We start from the raw sequence: 25,743 nt of genomic DNA, 5'->3' as shown, positions 1-25,743 counted from the left end.
TTTATGGATTTTTTTCCTCTTTGCTTATCTATATTTTCTACAATAAGCATTATCATTTTGGTAATAAAAATACACTTTTCTCCAGGTAATTTTAAATCATGGGGAGGAAGGAAGGACATTTTTCTTGGAGGAGGTCTGAGCAGAGTGAATGATACAAGAAAAGAACAAACATTAAAAAAAAAAAAAAAATGGGGATTTTTTTTTTTTTTTTTTTTGGAGACGGAGTCTCATTCTGTTCCCCAGGCTGGAGTACAGTGGCGCAATCTCGGCTCACTGCAACCTCCACCTCCTGGGTTCAAGCGATTCTCCTGCCTCAGCCTCCCAAGTAGCTGGGATTACAGGTGCCCTCCAGCACGCCCGGCTAATTTTTGTATTTTCAGTAGAGACAGGGTTCCACCTGGTTTGGCCAGGCTGGCCTAGAACTCCTGACCTCAGGTGATCCACCCACCTCGGCCTCCAAAGTGCTGGGATTACAGGCGTGAGCTCGAGTAACACCTAATTTTTTTTGTATATTTAGTAGAGACGGGGTTTCTCCATGTTGGTCAGTCTGGTCTCGAACTCCTGACCTCAGGTGATCCACATGCGTCGGCCTCCCAAAGTGCTGGGATTACAGGTGTGAGCCACCACGCCCAGCCTTGAGGATATATTAAAATATATACAAGCTAGTTTGTTTTTTGTCTTTTTACAAATGGTACACTAATGAATACAATGTGTTTTTATTAAGCATCCTTACAAACTAATAAGTGGTAGTTTGAGAACAGAAACAAGGTTACACATAATTTTATCAGAAAAGGATTGTTTTCTATTAATATATGGTTTAGAGGTTTGAAAACCTGGAATATGAGGTGTTTCTAAATTTAAATAAACAGTTTCTCCCCATGAAACTTACCTCCAAAACTCATTCCAAAGTTCATACTTTTTACTGTAGGCACATATCAAATTATACCCTAATTAGGTCTTTATGGTCTACAGTATGTTCTAAAATAAGTGTTCCATTACTTTTCTAAAATGACTGGACTTTGTAGTTTACACATTATCATTTGTTAAATAAACAATAAGTTCCAAATAATTACCATGGGATGAGGATCCAGGCCATCTAGCATTCGTCTGACATTGTTCACAATTTCCCTAGCATCATAGTTGGGTAGTTTACAAGCCCATCCAGTACCAATGCCCTCAGCACCATTTATTAAAACCATGGGAATTATAGGAATATACCACTCAGGCTCTACACGTTGATTATCATCATAAAGGAACTTAAGGAGGTTGTCATCCACAGCAGGAAAAAGTAGCCTTGCTAAAGAGCTAATGAAAACAAAAAGAAGCAAATGAAAAAATGTGACGGCTTTGGGAAAGAAAACTTTATACATAATTAAAAACTTCACACTGCAAAAACAAATCTTTTAAAGAGAATGCATTTTTAATAATTTTGACTACATCTGCTTAACAATAAAATTTGCCTAACTGTATTATTCAAATGCATCTTTCTCTCAGTTACAAGCCCAGAATAAAACAGTCCTATTTTACTTATGTACTTACCTACCTGATTTAATATTGATAACTTTTTAAGAATTTCCTATTACTCTAAATAAAGTACATAACCCATCTTCAGCCTAAAGAGTAAAGTTGGTGAGAAAAACATCCTTAATTCACTAGGACTGATTTCACCAACAATTCATAAAAATTAAGGTCAATAGACTTCATTCTATTTGTGGTCAAATAACTTGGAATATTCACCTTCTAAGTAGAATAACCAGACAATCACATCTCTCCACAGCTATAATTCCATCAAACATTTAGTTAGTTGGTTCCAAATCAAATCAAACTTTATACCATTATATCAGCAAATATTTACCTTAACATTGTGAAAATATAACGAGGACTTGCAGCATCTTTGCCACCATGAAGCCGAGTTCCAAACTGACCAATAGGCTGAAGCAAGTTAATGTTGTTACTTCCCACAAAGTTCTGAGCCAAATTCACAATAGTCATCATCAATGCTTGCTACACAACAGAAGAAGGCAGAACATAACATTAATATTCTAAATTTTCTATAATTACTCCCGAACTTGAATTAAAATCCAAGTGAAGAATAAAGGCTTTAGAATCTCACTAATCTTTATATTCTTCTCTTAATTCTTTTACATTTCCAAAGACTTTACTAAAGGAAAAATACTATGCATAATTATCATTCTTCAAGACAATAATTACAGTTCTCAATTGATTCCAATCTTAATGCTTACTTCTCCATGATGATAAGCCGACATCTCAGCAACAGAGCCAGCCAACTGGGCAACTTTTACTTCACGTTTATCATTCCTCTTGAAACAGGTAAATAAAACTTTCCGCTGGCCAGGTTTAAAGCCTATTTTTAAAAGAGCTCTTTTAAAATGTTACTTCAAGATATAGTTGTAACAATTCAGGGGAATAAAGCAAAGATACAATTTGCTTTTCAAGAATACCAGTAAAATTGTTACTTGAGATTCTGTAACAAAGTGAGTACATACTAACACGTTTGTTTTTTTTTCCCAGAAAGCCATCTGCAGGTATATACTAAGATGTTTTATGCCATCTCCATCTACTCCAAAAGTGAACTGCCAACTGAAAGACAACATTCTGGCCTTAAAGAATCACCTAGTGGCACCAAACTCCTTTAACAGTGGTTTCCAAACACTCAAACAACCAAAACGCCATTTGTAGCAAACTAAATTGCCAGCATGCCATCAAGGAGCCTGAAATCTATTCTAAGTATCCCACATCAGGAAAACCCTTATAAAAAGCGGTTTATTGTGGTAGTGAAGAATAAAGGATTTAGAATCTCACTAATCTGTATATTCTTCTCAACTTGGCCATTTACCATGTGACTAAGCAAATAACTAGTAAGTCTGTATCCTCATCCAAGTAATAGAAATAATTACTTTCCTAATATAGTTATAAGGATTGCATGAAACAATGTGAGCAAATCACTCTGTTCCCTTACCATTCTTCTTGCTCTAGCCCAAGCTTGTCCAACCCGTGGCCCGCGGGCTGCATGTGGCCCAACACAAATTTGTCAATTTTCTTAAAACATCATGAGGTTTTTGTTTTGTTTTGTTTTGTTTTGTTTTGTTTTGTTTTGGTGATTATTTTTGTTTTTTATTTGTTTTTGTTTTAAGCTCATCAGCTATCGTTAGTGTTAGTGTATTTTACATGTGGCCCAAGACAATTCTTCCTCTTCCAATGTGGCCCAGGGAAGCCAAAAGATTAGACACCCCTGCTCTAGGCCAATAAGCACAGTAACAATCTTTTCAGTATATGCTATCATTGTAATCATACTGGACCCAGAGTATGTAAAAACATGAGGATGATAAAATATGGCAACTGCTTTAAGAATTTTGTAATCTAATTCCAGAGGCAAAATGAACAAAGGTAAAATAAGAGGTACATAATAATTGGCATAGAAGTTTAGGTATCTAAGACCAAGTTAGAGTAGAATTGCTAGGAAGGCTTCATAGAAGAAAGGCAATTTGTGGCTAGAACTTGAGGGATAGGTAGAATCATCCGCTGTTACCAGAAAAGCCAAGCAATACCAAGATCAACAAACTTGATAAAGGTTATGAGAAAAAAAAAAAGTTCTAGATAGAAGATCAAAATCTGCTTCAACTAACAAGAAATAGTTTCTAAATTTTTTTCAAATTAGAAATAGTTCCTAAATTTTTTTCAGGTTAAGTTAAAGCATTAGGCTTTGGGTAATATGGAATAAAAGTTTTTTTAAATTTAATCTCTGATAAATATTTTAGAAATTATCTAAGTTCCATCTTACTTTTTATTTTAGAAAATCTGCAGACAACTTGGGCAAAAGCTTTAAGACTTTTAAAGTTAATTTTCCTGAAAAACTCAGAAAGGGTTTAAAAGTTTCAAATTAAGGAATATTAAAGATTTCAGCACTATGAAAACATGTAACAAAAACAAAATCAAAAAGGCCTTAAATTCCTCTGAATAAGTTCTTCATATACAAGATTTCAAGTAAGAAATTTAATATGTATCATAAGGATGACTTAAAGTACATGAAATTAAACTGTAGTAAATAACATATAAAAATGAGGTTTTTAAATAAACATTACTCACCATCAACAAGAGATGGTATAGATCTTTCATTGTCTGAGTTTGAGAAGAGAATCAATTCCTTGTTGATGAAATCATTATAAGTCAAATGCTTTGTTGCAGTACCATATAAAAATTGCTAAGAGAAAAGTTATATAGCAATATTATCATTATTACTGCATGAATTCTAGTCTCTCTCTCCTTCTTCCCCCAGGTCACCACTCTTTAAGACTAACCTCTGGTAAGCCATGTAGCCTACGCTGTCTCCGGTCTTCCATAAAATTTGTTAACCATTCTTTTCTGTCATCAATCTTCTTCTTACTAAATGCCTGAAAGATTCCAGGTAATGATTTTGCATATTAAAAATAAAATAAATTTCATTACAAAATTAAAATGTATAAGTGGCCAATAACTAATTCTTAATTTCTGGAAAATTAGGTTATTTTACAACATTTTAATCAAAAACACATTTAAACTAAGGTCTTTCAATTAAAGAAGTTTATACAAGCACAGCATCATCTGGGGGAAAAATTAAAATTAACTAGCTTGAGCATTCAAAAGAGACTTATCATAGGGAACCAGGACTGGGAGGAAAGGAAAAGAAGGTAGGGGGATGGCTAACAAAAGCTTTTAAAAAATTAACTTAATTACCAAGGTAATGGCAGCATCATCTTCAGGACCAGCATATCTAAACAAGATGCGATGCCTTTCCATATCAGCAAAATATTCCTTTGCCTCTTTAGCTGTACTAGTACCCAATCCTGCACAATTTTAAAAATAAAAGTGAGTCATGAATATCAATGTCTGTTTAAAACCATCAAGTGAAAAGCTGGTGGAAAAGTTGTAATAGATGGATCAAGCTGGCAACACCTATACTAACTGATCAAACTTAATAGGCAATTAAAGACAAAGTAGACATCAGATGCTTCCTGATGAAAGCACACAACGCTACCTATGAAATGTTTTTGCCAAACAAATGTAACCCAAATCTGATCACGCCTCTGATTTAACCATCAGTTAACAGAAAATAACAGCAAAGGAAAATACTATGTATTAAATGTAACTAGAGGAATATAATTAACAAAATCCAGAATGTGGAATATTACACAGAACAAACAACCCAACTTCTTTAACAAATAAATTACAAGGAAAAAATATAAAAAGAGAAATGCCATATTAATAAACTTATCAAGCAAATGCAATGTGTGGACCTTACTTGGATCCCGACTTTGGAAAAAAACAAACAAACTCAGGCCAAGCATGGTGGCTCATGCCTGTAATCCCAGTACTTTGGGAGGCTGAGGTGGGAGGATCACTTAAGGCCAGGACTTCTAGACCACCCTGGCCAACATGGCAAAACCCCGCCCCTACTACAAATAGCCAGGTGTGGTGGCACATGCCTGTAATCCCAGCTACTTGGGTGGCTGAAGCATGAGAATCACTTGAACGCATGAGGAAGAGAGCCGAGATGCCACCACTGCACTCCAGCCTGGGCAATAGAGCAAGACTCTATCTCAAAAAAAATAAAAACAACAACAAAAAAAACAAATAAAAATAAAAATAAAAAACTCTAAAAATAAACAATTTTAATACAGTCCAGGGGAATTTTAACACTGGCTAGGTATTTAACATTATTTATAAAAAAAAAAAAAAAAAGGGAGCCAGGCATGGTGGCTCACACCTGTAATCCCAACACTTTGGGAGGCCAAGGTGGGTGGATGGCTTGAACTCAGGAGTCCAAGACCAGCCTGGGCAACAAACCAAAACCCCGTCTCTACAAAAATACAAAAATGAACTGGGTGTGGTGGCACACGCCTGTGGTCCCAGCTACTTGGGGGGCTGAGGCAAGAGGATCATTTGAGCCCGGAAAGTCAAGGCGGCAGTGAACTGTGTTCATGCTACTGCACTCCAGCCTGGGTGACAAAGCAAGACCCTGTCTCAACAACAATAGGATATTAAAGAAGGTTATGATAATGGTATTATGGGTTACTTAAAAAAATTCTTTCAGAAATACATACTGAAGTAGTTATAGGTGAAATACTAGACTATAATGTCTGGAAGTTTTTTCAAACTAATGGAGTGGCAATAAAGGAGGTTTACAGGAAACAAGACTGGCCATTGAAATGGTGATCCCATTCAATGGAATCTATTACACTATTCTACTTGCATACATTTTTCTATAACAATATTTTAAAATCAGTGATAGCTATTTTCGAAGTCTAAAATAGTCAAACTTTCAAGACGTCTTTTAGAATGCTTTCATAAGAATACATTTATATCAGTATTTAAAATCTAAGTATTTTAAAATACAAACCTTTATAGTACTTTATTTTCCAGGCTTTCTGGTTTTCTATATGTTTTTTCCATTCATCAAATTCAGGAATACTGTAGAAGGAAAGTTCCTGCTTATTTTTGCTTGCCTTAAATTAATTAAAAAAAAAAATTAGTTTTTCTGCTACCCTTTAAGACAACAATATAAAAATATATTAATGCAAAGAGTACCTTTACAATAGGAGTAATGAACTCTTCGAGAAAACCATGCTTCAAAAGTGATGGCCAATTGTGATGGATGAAATTAATAAGCAGGCCTTTTATGTGAGAACCATCTTGATCCTAAATAAATGTTAGTAAAGTAAAAAATTTTGTAATACTTCTATAAAATGATTACTTACATAAACAAATTTTAAAACATGTGAATGCAAAAAACCAAAATTCTGAATTTTAGAAATGCATTTTACAGATGCTATTAAGATGATCATACTAAATTTTTTCTTAATAAGCAAATAAAGAATATAGTAGTAATAGACTGAATCTGTCATTATAAAAATATATTATCATTTTATCTGTTTTATAGTTTCCCCAGATTTCACTAAAAGAATAATTTAAGGATGGAAAATACATAAAATAAAACATGGTAATAATGCCACCTTAATGGGCAATGGTAGGGAAATCCAGGTAATACAGATATTCACAAGTCTTCTCTAGATAAAAAATTGGAAAATTTCTGCTTAAAACTATATATTAATAGCAGTTTTTTCAGTTGCAGATTTTCTCTACAAATACTTTAGAGTGCATAAGAGAAAACAGTTGAACGCATCTGAAATTCTTCCTTTTCAATTTTCTAGTTCTTTTTTGATTACCATCATTTTACTATTTAAGTCCTCCTGGTATTTGTGCATTCCAAATCATGCCATCATGTATAAATATTAACCCTTATCATTAATCTTTCTTACTTGTTAATTCCATAATTTCGTTCCTACTTGTAGGTAGGCTGCCATAGTACCACACTGTATTATATTCTCCTCATATATATTGCATTTTAAAATACTCTTAAGTAACCCATAAGATTGTTACCCCAAAAATTAGATAATGTAAAATGTGCTTCATACAAATGTTTCCACTGAATGACGTGGTTTTTTCATTTTTTCCTCTTGATGTATAATCACTTTCAGTTATACTATCTTTGGACAAGTCTCATAAAACAAATATTAAAGGGAGAATCTGAAGAAGACATGAATTTGAAATACGTGGTAACTTTAAAACCAACCTGATCGGTCATAATCATAATCTTTCCATAGCGTAAGGTTTTCAGAGATTCTGCATCATCGTAACTTTTCTTATATTGCAGACCAACTATTTTAATAATATTATTTATTTCAGCATTTTCCATGATCTGTTCAAAAAGGAAAAGCGTTGAAAGTAGTTTGAAGTGTTGAAATATACAATGAGTCAGAAATTACATTTAAAAATTTGACAAGTTTAGTAAAGTATTAGAAATGTCATATGTATGTGTGCATGTGTGTATACATATATATATATATATATACACATACCTGTTTATGAGAAGCTTCCCGTACATTAAGAATTTTGCCCCTGAGTGGAAAAACTCCGTATCTGTCTCGTCCAATCACACCTAATCCAGACACAGCCAGTGATTTGGCAGAGTCTCCCTCTGTTAATATCAGTGTACACTCCAGGGAATGTTTACCACCTGAGAGAAATTTAAAATTATACATAGTAAAAATTTCTCATACTTTCACTGATGAGAAAAATGAAGTCAGAAAATTAACATTAGAATGCTGACAGTGAAAGACTATAAAAGTTATTTTACATTATTGCTCAGTATAAATATTAAGTATATTTTATTAAATTCCTATCCCCTGAAAATTAGTAATATGCTGTGTATGTGATAATTTCAATGAAGTAAAATTATACTCTGAATGGAAAATCATAGTCTAACTATATGTAGAAAATAAAAAAATTCTGTACTAAATAAAAGTGAAACTTAAATCAAAATCTTATTTAAAAATATCAATCTTACCAGCATCATTAGCGTCATCCAGTTTGGGAATACCTTTGATTTTACTGTATTTTACTGATGAACACTTCTTATTCAGCTGAGTCTGAGCCTTAAATTTCACCCAGTTCAGGATACTTTCTACAATGCCACAATTAGAGGCCTAAAAATAAAAGAATATTGGTATACAAACAAGCTGAAAATTCATACATTTAGCTAAAACGTATAGGACCCTAATGCAAGACCTGGAATCTGTGCAATTTTAAGGTATTTTAGGGCAAAACAATAATGGTGATAAGCATCATGATACATGCTAATCAGTTTTTACTCAACTACAGTAAAACTAAAGCTAAAATATAAATACTTGAAAAAGGATAACTTTTACATATGAGAAACACTCTATTATAATAAACTCTGTGAGGAATATGCATTGCTCTTGTTACAAATTAATTTTATTAAAATTAACACAGTGAAAACAGATCCACACATGAACCTACTAGCTGGCCAACTCTAGACGTTGACATTTCTGATATCCTTCTATACAAAATGTGAGTCTTTAATTCACTATGACAAAAAGTATTAACCTAAAAGGAACATTAGGATAACCTTGGTAACTTCTGAATAGACTTTCATTCTTTAAATAGCTTGGTAATAAAGATTTCAATATTACATATTGTTTGTACTCTGCAGTGAATCAATCTGTGGCAAGATGTTAACCCAGACAGAAAAAGGAAAAGAAAGTTAAGCATCTCCAACTCTAAGTCCTAAAAGTTTTTTTATCATCCTGGGTGATTTGATGTTAGGTGTATAAAACAGTTTTCTGGAATGTTTAAGACATAAACAAAAGAGGTGAACTGTGTTGCCAAATTTAAACTTAGTGCACCTAAAATGAAAAAGTATAAAATTTAAAATCAAATCACTTCATCAAGGAAACAATTGTTATGAGGACAGAAATTTGGGAAAGCATTAATATAGCATAATTTGTACTCAGAATTCATTAAGATTAGATCCAAAAGTACTATTTCTACAGGCCTTAAGTTAGAACCTAAAAAACAACTTTTGTTTTTGTTTCTGATAATCTACTTTTTGGAATTTGAGAAATACGCTAGTTCTAGGGCAGTTATACAGCATTTCCCCACCAAAATTCCAAAGAGGAGAGGCTGTGATTGATTCATCTTCATTATTTATTTGTGCTCTCACCTTATTTTAGAGAAGTTAAGGTAACCTAAAAAAATTATGTGCAAAGCAAAGCAATTTTAGAACATGTAGAAAATACTACATTTTGTTATGCATATGTTACCACAATTTTTAAACATGTGTAAAGATAAGAATCAGCAGATCAAGTTGAAATGAGAGTAGAAAAGATGAAAGAGTTGCATAAGGATCTGTACATCTGTTAGGGGAAATCTGACCTTTACAATGGTCAATGCAAAGGTAAAAATGCAATTAGTTACATAATTCCCTACTTTAGTTCTTGGCAAAACAATTGTTTTAGGAAACATTAAAGTCTACCCTTTAAAGTTATCAAATTAAGCATATTAGTTTGTAGTGCAAGCATGCTTATACCCACAGTTAATATGATGAAAGAAACTAATCACAAACTAAATCAAGAAAACTATCTATCAACTCTTAATAACAACAATAAAAAAAATACAAGTTTTACTCACTGCTTTAAAAAATTTTTCTGACAGCTGGCATTTAGACCCAAAACTTTTGGGCTGCAGAGTCATGTTTTCCTTAGTCTGAGAATCAAAAGTTGGATTTTCAATAAGGCAATTAATAAAAACCCATATATGGTTTTTTACCTGTTGAAAACATACCAAAAAAAGTCAACATCAGAGCTGATATTTAGTAATTCAATATATATATAATGCATATGTATGCATCATATACAATATGTAATGCATCCCTTACTTGAAATGGTTTCACTGATACACCAGCTTTGTTCTTTTTCTTAACTACTTCAATCAGTTTACCAACAACTTGATCTACCACATAATCCACGTGCCGTCCACCCTAAAGAAAAAAAATATATATATGAAATCTGAAATCCTGTAAAGTAGCAAAATACTTTATCTGTATTATAAACCCTATTTTCTAAAAGAGTAGTAATAGGAGTCTCAGAATAAGAGTTGAGATTTTAAAAAAATAAGATATTTTGGCTACAGAGCCAATAAACCAACCGCTGTGGTTTTTTTCTTTTTTTATTTGTTTTTTTTCCTCACTTCAATTCTAACACCAGTTCTGGGGTGCTTTCAACACCAGCAACCAATTCTCTGATTCTCCAGACACCAAATGGATGTTCAATGATGTAATTCAATTTTGATACTAACTACCTGGAATTAGCACAAGTATTTAGGGTTGGTTAAGGGCTCAATTCCACAGAACTCCCCACACTTCAGATGCCAGTCACAAGTCCTAGGCCTCCTGTACTTCTAACGAACCTATGACTCACTCCCCAGGAATGATAATTTGCTGGAACAGGTTACAGAACTCAAGAACACACTTACTTCATTTACAAGTTTTTTATATAGGATCCAGCAATAATAGCCAAATGGAAGAGATGCATAGGGCATGGTATAGGGGAAAGGGTACGCAAAGCTTCACGCCTTACCCAGACATGCCACCCTCTTAGCACCTCAAATGTATTCACCAACCTAGGAGTTCTGTGAACTCCATTGTTCAGGAGTTTTTACAGAGCTTTATCATATAGCCATAATTGATTTTTAACTCGGTCACCAGCCCCCTCTCCTCTCCCCAGAGGTTGGGGAAGGTGGGGCTAAAAGTTACAGAAAAGGGAATTTGTTATTCTAAATTTCATAAAATATAAATATGTTCAACTACAAACACTAATCATATAAATTTATTTCTAAATGAATGTTTAAATAAATTTTAATACAGCAATTTCATAGAAAATAGATTTTCGTTTTCATAAGTCAATTCTTACTTAACAAAAACAGATTTGGGTTTTTTGGGGGTTGTCGATATTGTTATTTGTTTTGTAGTTTTTAATGAAGTACTGTTCTACCACTGACTTGGAAACAAATAATTTGCTTACTTACTTTTGTAGTTGCAATACTATTTACAAAGCTGATTTGCTGGAATCCTTTTTCACTCAATGTGAGACAAACATCCCATCTTTCATTTGCAAGCTCATGAATAACTTTCAGGGCCACCCCAGTTTCATCCAATTTGTCTTTCACATAAAGATCTACATAACTGCGAAATCCATTTACCTATTAATTTAAAAACCAAAAACAATTAAAAATCTTACACTGGCAGCTCAAATAGGTGAATGACCTTAAGTACGTATACTTTCATTTCCTCTCACTTACAACAGTTCTAAATGCACCGATCCAAACCTTAGTGGCATTTCCCAGATCTATTCCTTAACCCTTGACCTTTAAAAAAGAAATTCATTTGTGTGTGTACTTGACCAAAAGAGGATGTGAAGGGACATGTAAATTGTTATAAAATATTTCAGAAATTTCTATTTTAAAATAAGGTAGACTTCCAGTTTCAGTTCAGACAGATAATGAACTAGTAGGAAAAAAAGCTTCCATCCTTGTAAGAAAACGGGTGATCAGACAACAAATTAATGGGTTTTTCATGAACCCATTGAAGAATTGAGATCACAGGCGAGCTGGCCATCCTAAAGTCTGGAGAGACACAAGTGTCTGTAGGAGACCACAAAACCTAAGCTTTTGCTTACCTGGGGCAGATATTTAATAAGCTAGTAAGAACATTAAACTAGAAATTTTGACTAATTGCTACTGGAAGAGAGTATACTAGTTTGAATGCATAAAGCTTCTAGGGGCTATAGTCATAAGTTCATTCATTCATACTCTTGCAGGTTTTTCCTCCAGAAAACCAACCAAATTCTCATAGGGAAGACCAGTGAGAATCTAGAGATGGTTTCCCTTCTGCACTCCCATGGTGCTAGCTGGGAGAGAGAAACAGTAGTCACTGGGAAATCCACCCAGATCTATCTCCCTTACCAAAAAAAAAAAAAAAAAAAAAAGGCTTATTCTGCAGGGCAGGGAACCTCAAGGACATAGGCTGAGAACACTGGTGGAAACCTGCTGCAGCTGGGGAAAGAGAATAGAGGGCAGAAAAAAAGTCTTTACCTACGGAGGAGAGGCATAAACTTATAAAGGTCAAAACCCTGAGATACAGGTTCACCATGCACTCTAAAGACTGGGATGTAATCAGACATTAGAGAACATCTCCCCCAAAATCTACCATCATGCTACCAAGCTTCCATTAACAACAGTGGGTTTCAGCTGGAAGAGCTGCAAGAGACTGATCACCTCTGAGGGGCAGCTCAAAAAGAAGGGCCTAAGCCAAGGGGAAAGATAAAAACAAGAAAGAATTTGGAAGTCTCTGGTACCCACAGCAGCAACAAACCTCAACACTAATAACTACAGCAAAAACAAACTTCAAACACAGGCTATCTCCTGGGTAAATATAACCTAAGTCCCACACTAATGCTTATTTACCTCAATATCTACAAAACATATCTGGTTTTCCACAACTTACAGGGCATGCCAAAAGGCAAGAAAAAAGCAATCTGAAAAGATAAAGCGATTATCAGAAACAGAATAAGTATCTCACAGATGTTGTAACATGTATCAGATAAAGTATTTTAAATAACTACAATTAATTAGTATGTTAAAGTATCTAATGGAAAATGTAGACAACATGCAACTTCAGCAAAGACATGGAAACTATAAGAAATAATCAAATGGAAATGCTAAAAATAAAAAACATAGAAGGCATGAAGAATGTCTTTGACAGGCTCTTCAGGAAACTTGATGCAGAGATTGCAAATAACTAAACTTGAAGAGAGGGGAATAGAAATTAAACCAATACAAAAAGAGGAAGTAGAGTGAATAAAATAGACAAAGCATGCAAGAACTGCAGACAGTATCAAATAATGTAATATATATATAACCAAGAAGGAAAGGAAAGAACAAGACAGAAGCATTATTTGAAGAAATAATGGCCAAATTTATCAATAATCACTTTAAATGTGAATCATCTGAACACACCAGTAAAAGAGATTACCAGATGAGCTTTAAAAAAGGAAGACCCAACAATATTCTCTCTATAAAATAACATAGTATTAAAACTATTTTACAGGACACTTACAGGCAATTTCTTTCCATTAAACATGACCTTGACCCCTCTACATGAACCAGCCAAATCATATGCCCTTCTAGTCATGAGGGCCACAATATCCTTGTCAAGTTTTTCCATCTTAAATTTGGACAGATCTGGTTGGAATGTTATGCATGTGTAATCTTCACCATCAAAATGTTTAATTTTGGCTTCAGAAGTCTTCATCATATTATTCATCCATGTCTTTAAAAGAAAAAAATTCAAATATTTCTATAATGCTTCCATATCTCATAATATATAAAGACTCCGCTCATTAAATTCATTCATTTATCAAACTATATCAATTTTCCAACTTCACAACAAACCAAACAAATCCTTGTTAATATTACAGACAAAAAAAAAGTAGTAAATACAGTCAGCCCTTGGGTAGCCACAGGTTCTACATTTGCAGATTCGACCAACTGCAGCTTAAAAATATTTGGGAAAAAATAACAATAAAAAATACAAATTTTTAAAATACAGCATAACTGTTTACATAGCATTTATACTGTATTATATATTATAAGTAATCTAGAGTTGATTTAAAGTACATGGGAGGATGTGTATAGGTTATATGCAAATACTACCCCATTTTATATAAGGGACTTGATCCTCCTGATTTTGGTATAGAAAGGGCATCCCAGAACCAATCCTCCTGAGGGCAACTGTATTACTGTGATAATAATCTCATGTTAAAAATAAACTAAACTGTACAACTTTATAAACTGCCAACAAAATCTCTTTCAAATTCTTCAACACGACTATACAGACTTTTACAAAAATAAACATGCATGATGCTTTTCCTGACAAAATTATTTTAGCTTACTTCAACAACGGGGTTGCTGGACAGCAATAAAGAAAATTTAAAATAAAAATTATTTTGGCTTATATAAAATTTCAAATCATTTTCATAGACCTGCAAGAATAAAATAAAATTTTGAAATATAAATTTGATGATTCATTGAGGAATTTTTCAAACACACTAAGTGGCTGCATGTACATGAGTCTGTGAGGTTCAGGACATTTTCACTAATACTTAACTAAATTAAATAAAGTCTGTTAAATAAAGCACTTTATTTTAAAGGAATGATAGAGGAATAGGCTTATATTAAATCTCCCAGGCATTCTGATGTCTCTTTACTCTGATGATTTGACTTGGATAATGCTTTGGAAAAAAAAAAAAAAAAATGAAGTGATACAGGCATCGCTGCAATTTACCCAAGGTTCTAATATCTCGGCAAAATAATAAAACATTATTTTAAAAAAAGAAATAGATGTATTTCTAGCATACCTGCTTAAAACTGTGTTTGTATTCTTTGCAAGCTGTTTCTACTGTAAACTTTGTGCTGAAAATATTACAAAGTTTTGCACCATAACCATTACGACCACCTGTAAGAAAAATTAAATGTAAAAGGTTTAGTAAAAATGATTTTAAAGGAACTTTGTTAATTTACCACCATAGGGCAAGGCTGTTGCAAAACTGTTCCACCAACTGCATTACCAATCACCAATTGAATATTCCAGAGTATATTTAGATTTTTTCCATTTAAAGAAAGATACAATTAAGATTTAGCATATATAGTAGTGTAATTAAAATGGGTATTTTGTACATTTACCACAGTCTTTACAATTTCAAAAGCATTAAGCTTTGTATCTTTCATGACCCAGCAAATCTCTGTGAGTATGAAATCTGAACTTTCTATCAAACTTGCTTCTCTATTACAAAATTTTAATCTATATCATTTCCCAGAGCCTTGGTTTAAAAAGCAAAACAAAACAAAACAAAAAACCTATCAACCTATTTGGGCAACATAAATAAGTATGAAAACATATGGTTTTGGTCAAAGCACTTTCAACTCTATTTACAGAGTCTAGATTTTCAATCCTGACCTTCTTAAGGAAAACAGTTTAAAAGTAACTTAATACCAAAAGACACAGTGCTCATGTAATAACAAATTTATATACATAGACATCATACCAGTCCTATCTCTAAATCAAAACTCAAACTGTCAGCCAAGTTAAACTTCCAGCAGTTCTAACATAAAGTCAATGTACTATCAGACTTAAGGTTTTTAAATGTCACTGTTAAACTATTACCAAGACAATATTTATACATGATAGTTTATAAATATTAATTCTGACAATGATTTTCTCACACCAAAACTGCACAATTTCCTTAGTAAGTTATACATTTTATATTAAGAAAACAGTATTTTTCAACCAAAATTCCATTCAGACTTTACCTGTAACTTTTTTCTCATCATCGTCATAGTTACTGGATGTTAAAAGCTGTCCAAAAATTAAAGCAGGAACATAAACTTTCTCTACCTTGTGTTCTACTACTGGAATGCCTTTCCCATTATTCCAAATGCTTATAATGTTAGATTCACTGTAAAAAAACAAAAAAAAGAAAAAAAAAAGCAGAATTTAGAGCTTAAAATAGTAAAGATAAATTAATTCATTAAAAAGTAATCTAGAATAAACCTTAATGATTATAAGATACTAGTCATTATCAACTGGAAGGCACTGATTCATCTCTCAAGAAAATACTCGCTGTCGACAAACATTTCTTTCCCTGAGTCATAACTAATAGAGAAGGATTATGAAGGAAATAAAGGCAAGGAATGGAAAATTACAGATCTTAAACATCTCAGGATGACAAAAAAGGCAACATACTCATGAGAAAACCTTAAAAAAAGGTTTCATCATGTTTAGCACATGGTACTGTAATTAAAATAGGCATTCTGTAAGTTAATTATCTTCATCACAATTTCAAAGAAAAAATCGTCTGGCATCCTCAACATTCTCTAAGTCCATTTGAGTATGAAATTGGAACTTGCTATCAAACTCACCTCTCTTATAAAATTTCAATCTATATCATTTCTCAGATCTGGTATTTATTTCTGTAATCTCTAAACAATTATTCAGAATTTTATAACTTTGCTCCACTGACAATCTTCAATAAAAATTAGGAATAAGAATACTGCATTTAATAGTTTACAAATAAAGTTTCAAAAATAATTAGGCTGAAAAAACGCATTGAAAATCTAAATATCCAATACTCATCAGTTGGCAAGAGGTTAAATAAATTGTGACACATCAACATAATAAAATACTTGCGAGTAGTTTAAAAAAATTAAGTGGATCTATGTAAGTTAATAAGGAAGGCTGTCTATAATATGTCGAATAAAGGGAAAGACATAAAATAGTATATATACTATGATTTCATTTGTTAAAGAAATATCTACATATATAATTTAGCATGAGTATGCAATATTTTTTGAAAGCTATAGTTTTAAAGTTTCAACTCTAAATAAAGAATACTTAAGCTAGAGGAATATTTTCAACTCTGGTTAATATGCTTTCCACATTTGTTTTTGTTTTTGTTTGAGACAGAGTCTCGCTCTGTCATCCAGGCTGGAGTGCAATGGCACAATCTCAGCTCACTGCAACCTCTGCCTCCTGGGTTCCAGCAATTCTCCTGCCTCAGCCTCCCAAGTAGCTTGGATTACAGAAGCGCGCCACCACGACTGGCTAATTTTTGTATCTTTAGTAGAGACGGGGTTTCACCATGTTGACCAGGCTGGTCTCGAACTCCTGACCTCGTGATCCACCCGCCTTGGCCTCCCAAAGTGCTGGGATTACAGGCGTGAGCCACCGCGCCCAGCCTCCACATTTGTTTTTAATCAGATAGACATCCACAAATAAATTGTTTCAATACTGTTATGTTATATTATTTAATAAGTGTTAAGCTCCCTTGTAAGAAGTTGCTCTAAGTTCTCTAACTTCTGGAAGAACTGTCCAAATTCTGCATGGCATCCCTTGTATTTAATCTGTTCTCAAGGCTTTACAACCATGACCTTTTCCTTAAATTTTATCCCTACATCACAGAATACTATGGAGGAAAAGAAAGAATAAGAGCTAGGTTGTACTATATATCCTATATACTTTGCCCATTAGCTATTAAAATTTAACCTCTCCTCCACACAAGAAGTTTATGTGCACAAAAGTACAAACAAAAATAAAAATCTGCTATACAAAAATGTTAAAAAGAATGCAACTCGAAGGACACAAAAATGGACAGCAGAGAAAACTGGATCAATTGGATAAACAGTGCAACAGCTTTTTCTCATTTAAATTTAGCTTTAAAATGACTTCTTAAATTAGAAATCTTACTGAAGCAAAAATTGCACCTCTGAAATAACATTTATTTGAATCAAAATAATACTAATTCTATAGTATATGTGGTAAGAAATGACTATGGGACAAAATTCACAAAAGACAAAATGTTATAGTTAAAACTCAGAAATACAATATACAAATCAGCAACTTCTCACAAAATGCTTGCCTACTGCCAATTTTAGGAGTATATGAAATTCAATTAAAGGCAAGATCAAGACTCAATTTTTCATCAATGATTTGTCAACAACAAAACAAATAAGAAAGGAGGGGTGAAAAAATATACTACCATCACCTTTTCTTCTTGGAATAGCTAAGGATTTTTGTTTATACTGAAATAAAATAATTTTCTAGCAGAAGCGGTTAAAATGAGGTGGGGGATATGAAAAAAATTGATACCTCATTGACATTAAGAAGCAAATAAACTTAGTTATAATTTTCCCTCTTATGCCTACACAAAAATGTTTGTTGATTAAAAACAGAGTATAAAATAGAGTGATAAAGGCACTAGAATTACTAGAATTATGTTGAATTACACTTTGTACAAAATCTGTAACGAACCGATAAGTAAAATAAACCAAGAGCCCTTATCCAGTCTACAGAGTTGTCTTATAGCTCACTTCTTCGTTGTCTTTTTTTTCTTTTTTTTTTTTTGAGATGGGGTCTCGATCTGTCACCCAGGCTAGAGTACAGTGGCACAATCATGGCTCACTGCAGCCTGACCTCCCAGGCTCAAGCAATCCTCCCGCCTCAGCCTCCTGAGTAGCTGGGACTACAAGCACATGCCACGACCATGCCCAGATAATTTTGTTTTTGTTTGTTTGGTGTTTTTGTTTGTTTGTTTTTTGTAGAGACAGGTTTTCATCATGTTGCCCAGACTGGTCTCGAGCTCCTGGGCTCAAGGGATCCGCCTGACTCAGCCTCCCAGGAATACAGGTGTGAGCTGCTGCACCTGGCTTAGCTCACTTCTTTATCACTTTGTTATGATGGCATGCTCTACACTATTTCTTAAATTCAATCTTATTGGATTAATGTGGCTAAAATATTTGGACTAATATGGCCAGAACCACATAAAAGAACTAAACAATTGCAACTATGTTCATCAAGAGTGTATTTAAGGAAGGTCCTTTCTTTCTTAGTTTTCAATTAGAATTGTTCAATTTTGAAAAAAATTCAAAGATATCAAACATTCAGTTTCTATTACTCCTTACTCTCCTAAAACATAATAAATGAAGGGAGATACGGTTTTTAACTGACAATTGCCTAAATAAGGAAAAGGAATCTTAACAGCCAAAATTCCCTTGAAACCATCTTAAACTTCTGTATGAGTTGTAACTTATGTCTTGTATGCCTTATATAACTTCTCAAGAATGCATTCATTATAGAAATAATCCAAATTTAAAAAAAAAAAATGGAGAAGAAAAATAAATAATCTCAACAGCACAGTTATATGGTAACATTTTCATATAAAATGTAGTTAACTTCATGGTATAACCAAATACAAATTATAGTTTTATTATACTACTAATCTTAACTGAAATTAGATTATTACTAGCAAGACTATACCTGAATTATTAGATTTTTATGTTTACTAGATAAAAATCTTAAAATCATGCTAAATTACTAATGAAATTACAAAGGATGAATGTTATATTTTACAAAAGGCATGCTGGTAAAAACAGGATAAATTTAACAGCTATGTTTCTGATTTAATGCTACTATTTTTTATACATCTTCATCCTACACAAAAAAATAATAAAAATCACCATAGTAATGTAATTAGCTAAACAACTGGTTACACCAACAGTACCCAATCCATTAAATTATGTCATAAATAATGGAAAACTCCAAACACCAGTCATGAAAAGTAAATTTAAAGTATAATATAACTGGAATCACACTAACAATAGCCCTTAGCCTTGAGTTCCAAAGTAAGGGTAAGAAAAGATAGGGTGATTACTCCAGCAGCTGAAATAGCACACACAGCATCAAAGAAAAATGGCCTCCAAGAGCCCCGACAGGGAAGCTCTTTGGAAGAAAAGACAATAAATGACACAGAAAAGAGGCAAAAATAACAAAGTCTCAAACAACAGGGAAACAAAAGAGTACTACCCATATACATTATTTGAGTACTCATAAATTGGGGACTATCTGAATAAAACTTAGCATAAAAAATTAAACTTTAAATATACTTACGGATCAATAGAAACTTTAATACAAGTCATGTTCTTATCCCTCTGTTTATTGTCAGCAGCATTAACTATAAAATTAAACATCTCAATGAGTAATATACAAAATTATATAAATAAATACATGGACACAACTGTATGTGCATCACTGCTTAATATAAACATCTACATATGGTAATAGTTAATGAAAATAATTACTATTAACTTCTCATATAAAATCTTATTTTCCAAATAATATTCCTAAATTGTATTATCACACCAAATTACTGTTATGTTTTCCACCACAAAAAAAGAGGAGGAAATGTTTTAGTGATACATATTAATCAAAACAAATTAAGTAAGAACAAACACCTGCATTTTACAACACCCAAATCCAGGTCTAAAAGTAAAAACTTTTGTTCAATTATATTTTCTCTTAGTAACAAGCATTTGCAGTCTATTGATCACTTTCAATAAACTAGTGACTTTATAGCCATATTGAATAGAAACCAGTTCATTTTTAGTTACAAAGAAAAAGTCTTTAACACCCTTAGAAATCAAAATTCTGTATCCTAGGCACTATACCTGACAATATAAATATTTTTGCATTCATTAACCACTGCTTCAAGGAAATTTGAACACAATCATAGAAGAAATATGCTCCTGACAAACACTTGTAATAAACTTAAAACAGTAAAATTATAATATGGAGGCAAGAGTTAAAGTATAAAATGCAATCCAGTTTTAATCTCTTATCTCTTCACCAAATACCAACAGAAGAAGCTCTGAGACCCATACAACTGCACTAAGAAACCTCAAGTTGCACTGATGAGGTGGCAGAGCAAGAGAATTTCTGGAGTGTCCTTGGTTAAAATATTTCCAAAGTACAAGCATTCCCTAGCAGTCAACTAGGCATTCACATAATTTAATTAATCATGTGATTTGGAGAGGACAGAGATCATTTACAGCAATGGTTATTACACTTGGCTGCCCAACAGAAATATCTGATTTGTTGGTGAAAAACATATTTACACATCCCACCAACTCAATGAATCTGCAAAATCAGTCCCTGTCATCTCCATATTCAAGATGCCTCCAGGTAACCGTGATGCTAGCAAATCCCAGATGACTACACATAGAGGAGTACAGACCAACTATGGGATTACAAATATAACACATTGATTTCATAGATGAAGAAAATGAAACAAAGATCAAACAGAGATATGAAAACATTACAGATCATGGTATAAATTTTCTGAAGATCATTTATATTCAGAAGGATAAAAGCCAGAGATACACCTTTCAAATTTATACTGGTTAAGTCTGGCTTTATATATAAAAGGACATTATGATGATATTAATAGAAACATGCATTAAATCCTAAGCAAGTACTCACCCAAAATTTCGTCAAAGATCTTGTATAAACCTGGCACAAAGGTAACCTCTCTGCAATTCATTCCTACATCTTCATCATACACCCACATGAACTGCATTGAAAAATTCAAAAAATTTTTTTACTCAATAAATCCTTAATATCAATTTTTCATAGTATAATCCACATCCTGTCATTTACACTATATGAATACTTAGATCTGCAAAGTAGAAAAACATATACAACTTTAGTAATAGTCAACTTCACTATTCATATTAAATTAACCTCAAAATTGAGAAATTGTTCATTTTTTATCAGGTTTGTATTATTATAAAGTCAGTTTTAATGTAAGATCAATAATTATTAGAAACAGTATTAAATAGTTGAAAAAATAAAAATATTACTTTTCATAAATAATGGAAAATTAATGTTTTTTTTTTTTATAATACAGGGAGCAGAGTAAAATAATACGAACAAAGCAAGACTTTGGAGTCAGAGAGATCTACTTTGAATCCCAGTTCTTACTAGTTGAGAGATATGAACAAGTTACTTAAATTTATGTAAGCTTCCCTTTCTTCATCTATAGAGACAACAGTACCCACTTCCCAAAATGGTTAGGATCAAATGAGATAATATATGTAAGAGAAGTTCACAGTAAGCAGTAAACAATAGTCAGTGTATATGTACAAATTCTGCAAGGTACTACCATTAACATTAATGACAATATGAAAAAGACTCACAAGGCTGGGTGCAGTGGCTCACGCCTGTAATCCTAGCACTCTGGGGGGCCAAGGTGGATGGATCACCTGAGGTCAGGAGTTCAAGACCAGCCTAGCCAACATGGCAAAACACTGTCTCTACTAAAAACACAAAAATTAGCCGGGTGTGGTGGCGCATACCTGTAATCCCAGCTACTTGGAAGGCTGAAGCAGGAGAATCATTTGAACCCGGGAGGCAGAGGTTGCACTGAGCCGAGATCACGCTACTACACTCCAGCCTGGGCGACAGAGCGAGACACGGGGTGGGGGGGCGTCGGGGGGTGATGGGAGATGGCGGGTGGGGAAGACTTACATAAAAAGTTCATATGGCACCATTTTACTCTATACTTCTTTTTTCTGATGGTTTTTTTTTTGAGACGGAGTCTCGCCCTGTCGCCCAGGCTGGAGTGCAGTGGCATGATCTCAGCTCACTGCAAGCTTCGCCTCCTGGGTTCAAACGATTCTCCTGCCTCAGCCTTCCAAGTAGCTGGGACTACAGGCGCCCGCCACCATGCCCAGTAAAAAAATTTTTTTTTTTTTTTTGTATTTTCATTAGAGACAGAGTTTCACCATGTTAGCCAGGATGGTCTCGATCTCCTGACCTTGTGATCCACCCGCCTCGGCCTCCCAAAGTGCTGGGATTACAGGCGTCAGCCACTGCGCTCGGCCTCTTCTCATGGTTTTTAATCCCCAAAAAGAAGTAAATACATTTCTACTTCTAGATCTTTCACCCTACTTTGACCATGACTACAGATTTCCGTAGTCCATGAAATTACAGATTTCCGAAGCATGTAATTACAATAACTTTATCAGCATATTAAAAAGTAGATATTAGATGCACATCTCCTAATTTCAATCAATTTTAGCAATAATTACCTGCGTCAATGGCTCCACTGACCCAATGTATGTATCAGGACGAAGAAGAATGTGTTCAAGTTGTGTCTTCTTCTGATACACTCTCTCAACAGACAACTTCTTTGAAGAATCATTTTTGTTGGCAGTTTCTGACTCTTCTTTTTTTGCAGCATTGTTCTGATCAAAAAGAGTCTAAAATTAACCAAAAAATCAAATTTAAATAACCTACCAAGGGGTAAACAATGAGTATGGACACACGACATGGGTTTTCTTTTTTAATGACAAAATTATCTTTCAGACTCACTGATTTTTTTAAATCCTAAAGAAAACACAGGTCTATTTACTGACAGTCTGGCTCTTATTATACAACATGAACCTGTAGTTTTGACTGAGCCCAAAACGTGGGTATAGTCACCAGAATCACTAGAGCAGTCCCCAGCAATCCAAAAATACAAACATTTCCCAATTCTATAAGATATCAAGTTTGTTTGTTTGTTTTGTTTTTGAGACAGAGTCTTGCTCTGTCACCCAGGCTAGAGTGCAATGGTGTGATCTTGGCTCACTGCAGCCTCCACCTGCCAGTTTCAAGTGATTCTCCTGCCTCAGCCTCCTGAGTAGCTGGGACTACAGGTGCACACCACTATGCCCAGGTAATTTTTTTTTTTTTTTTTTTTTTTGTATTTTTAGTAGAGACAAGGTTTCACCATGTTGGCCAGGCTGGTCTCGAACTTCTGACTGCAGGTGATCAGCCTGCTTTGGCCTCCCAAAGCGCTAGGATTACAGGTGTGAGCCACCACGCCTGGCCTCAAGTTAATTTTTGTGGTCCTCAAAACCTCCCAAGAAATTTGAGTTCTGGTGAAGTTACAGAATCACAACGACTGAACCTGGCTAGGCGCAGGAGCCCCAAAAGCTTCCAGATGTAAGCTCCCCACCATTAAGCTACTGAAGACTACAGTATAAACAAAAATGACCTACACAAAATATTAACCTATGTAGTTAATAAACACTGATATGACTGAAATGGCTTATAAAATCCTCAAATTTCACACATTTTGTAGATCATGCCAATAATTCTTCACATATCAGCTCTGGGTGTCCCAATACTGATCCCAGTTTCTCTACCGGTTTCAAGGAGGCACAGGTTGGTGATCTTAATTTTAAACATTCCTACAGCAGATGAGGATGTCAAATCAAATTTCCAAGGTCTACAAATTTCCTTGTCTTCTTAAGAGCAGCAGAGAATATACTTCTCTCCTTCTGGGATTCCTTAGTGCTGACAAATATGACATCCCACTAAAAAGATATTGTGATGGCCTATTTTTTCAGAATCAAAAAATAACTCAAAAGACACAATGAGAATTAAAATATCTTCACAGGCCTTCAAATTTTAGTAGAAATTAAAGAAACAGAATACAGATAATAGGAGATACAGAGATTTTGTGCATTAAAACAAGCAGTATGCAATTTCAATTCCTCTTTAAAGTTTTTATTTTTAAAAACTGTATCATTAAGTACGTTTAAAAATCAAAATACATGACCTCTGAAAGTCTAAACCAAGATAAGAATATATCCTGAGGAAACTCAAACATTAATTATAATTTCACAATGCAGTAAGTTTTATACACAGTTAAAGATTTAATAATATTTCAAAATAAAAGTATTAAAAATAACTCATTTTACTAGATTTTAAACTATATTCTTATACATTCCTAAATTTATAAGTTTTTCCATTAACACTGCTCAAAGACAATTAAAAATAGCTTTGGATAAAAAGAAAATAATTCTGTTTCACAAAGTTTTCACATTCTACTTCTGCAAAAGTTAGACGATGAACTAGCTGGCCAGAAAGATGAACTTTATTTTAAAATACCAGATAGTCTTCAGATTTCTAACATTCTTTGCTTTTTATGAAGAAATAGTTGTGATAAAAACAAATTTACATTTAAGGGCCAGGCGCAGTGACGTTAATTTATAGAAACGATTCTAACAATAAAATCATAATTTATTTTTTAATGGAGCCTCAAAATAGTTAGAACAAAGATCATAATCATTAAAATCACACTCTAAGAAAGTACTCAAAGAAGACAGACGCTATGGAATCGAAAGTAGGTAACATTTTACCATTAACTTAGAACTGCTATTCTAAGTCTGCAATTATTGACATAAAGGTTGAGGACACATGATAACCATACATGTTATCCTATTCCAGGATACTCTTCCAAAACCAACCCCATCATAAAGAAAATATTTTCAAGATTAGACTCAACCAGAGGCTCATGTCTATCTAATTTGTATGAACTAAACTGAACTAAAGGGCACACAGGGATTAAAAAAAAAAAAAAAAGAAGTAAAACCTCACCTCATGCTTTCTTCAAGAATTTACAACTTTTTCCATACTTCCTTACTTATAATCACCACCTCTTCCCCCCTGCATCCTTTCCCAAATGGATATATTACAAAAAAAAGTCTGAAAGCTTGAACCCACTAAATTCCTATCAAGTTCAAAGACTTACCATTCTCGCTAAGATAATGTCTAAAAAAAAACAGGTAACATTTGAGTGTGGTCAGCCAGATGGCAAAACAAGAAACCCCAGGCCTTTCTTTCCCCATGAAGACAGGGATTCAACAATAACAAACAATCAACTGCCTTTGTGATAAGTTCCAGCACCCCAGGTGAGCATAAAATAGCATCAAAGCTCATGTCCTCCCTCCTATCTGCCCCAGCAAGGCAAGATTGAGAAAAACAAACATGACAACAACTTCCACCTTCTCCCTGGGGAGGAGCAGAAGAGGAATATACCTCCAATGGAACAGTTGGGGGCAGTGCTACCCTAGAAACTTCCTGACCGAATCTAAGTACTGACATTGAAC

General features: G+C 33.7%; 1 protein-coding gene across 2 annotated transcripts in view; it reads right to left on the bottom strand.

Annotated features, from left to right (window-relative positions):
• The window catches only part of TOP2B (DNA topoisomerase II beta), a 66,787-nt gene that overhangs the window by 24,427 nt on the left and 16,617 nt on the right, over positions 1-25,743 (bottom strand). The window contains exons 2-21 of one of the 2 annotated variants that reach the window (XM_054483090.2): positions 22,894-23,049; positions 21,284-21,374; positions 19,916-19,979; positions 15,784-15,929; positions 14,832-14,929; positions 13,532-13,744; positions 11,443-11,616; positions 10,295-10,396; positions 10,048-10,185; positions 8,405-8,543; positions 7,917-8,074; positions 7,631-7,756; positions 6,586-6,696; positions 6,398-6,503; positions 4,735-4,844; positions 4,320-4,412; positions 4,108-4,222; positions 2,244-2,365; positions 1,856-2,004; positions 1,074-1,305 (exon numbers count right to left, since the gene is read on the bottom strand). In XM_054483090.2, the coding sequence (XP_054339065.1) occupies positions 1,074-1,305; positions 1,856-2,004; positions 2,244-2,365; positions 4,108-4,222; positions 4,320-4,412; positions 4,735-4,844; positions 6,398-6,503; positions 6,586-6,696; positions 7,631-7,756; positions 7,917-8,074; positions 8,405-8,543; positions 10,048-10,185; positions 10,295-10,396; positions 11,443-11,616; positions 13,532-13,744; positions 14,832-14,929; positions 15,784-15,929; positions 19,916-19,979; positions 21,284-21,374; positions 22,894-23,049 (2,643 nt within the window). Of the gene's footprint in view, positions 1-1,073; positions 1,306-1,855; positions 2,005-2,243; positions 2,366-4,107; positions 4,223-4,319; positions 4,413-4,734; positions 4,845-6,397; positions 6,504-6,585; positions 6,697-7,630; positions 7,757-7,916; positions 8,075-8,404; positions 8,544-10,047; positions 10,186-10,294; positions 10,397-11,442; positions 11,617-13,531; positions 13,745-14,831; positions 14,930-15,783; positions 15,930-19,915; positions 19,980-21,283; positions 21,375-22,893; positions 23,065-25,743 lie in introns of both variants that reach the window. The other variant, XM_054483089.2, reaches the window with a different exon arrangement.

The sequence above is a fragment of the Pongo pygmaeus genome, chromosome 2, assembly GCF_028885625.2.
Source record: "Pongo pygmaeus isolate AG05252 chromosome 2, NHGRI_mPonPyg2-v2.0_pri, whole genome shotgun sequence".
NCBI lineage: Eukaryota > Metazoa > Chordata > Mammalia > Primates > Hominidae > Pongo > Pongo pygmaeus.
The sequence above is the reverse complement of the archived record's forward strand: the minus strand, read 5'-3'. Positions and strand labels throughout refer to the sequence as shown.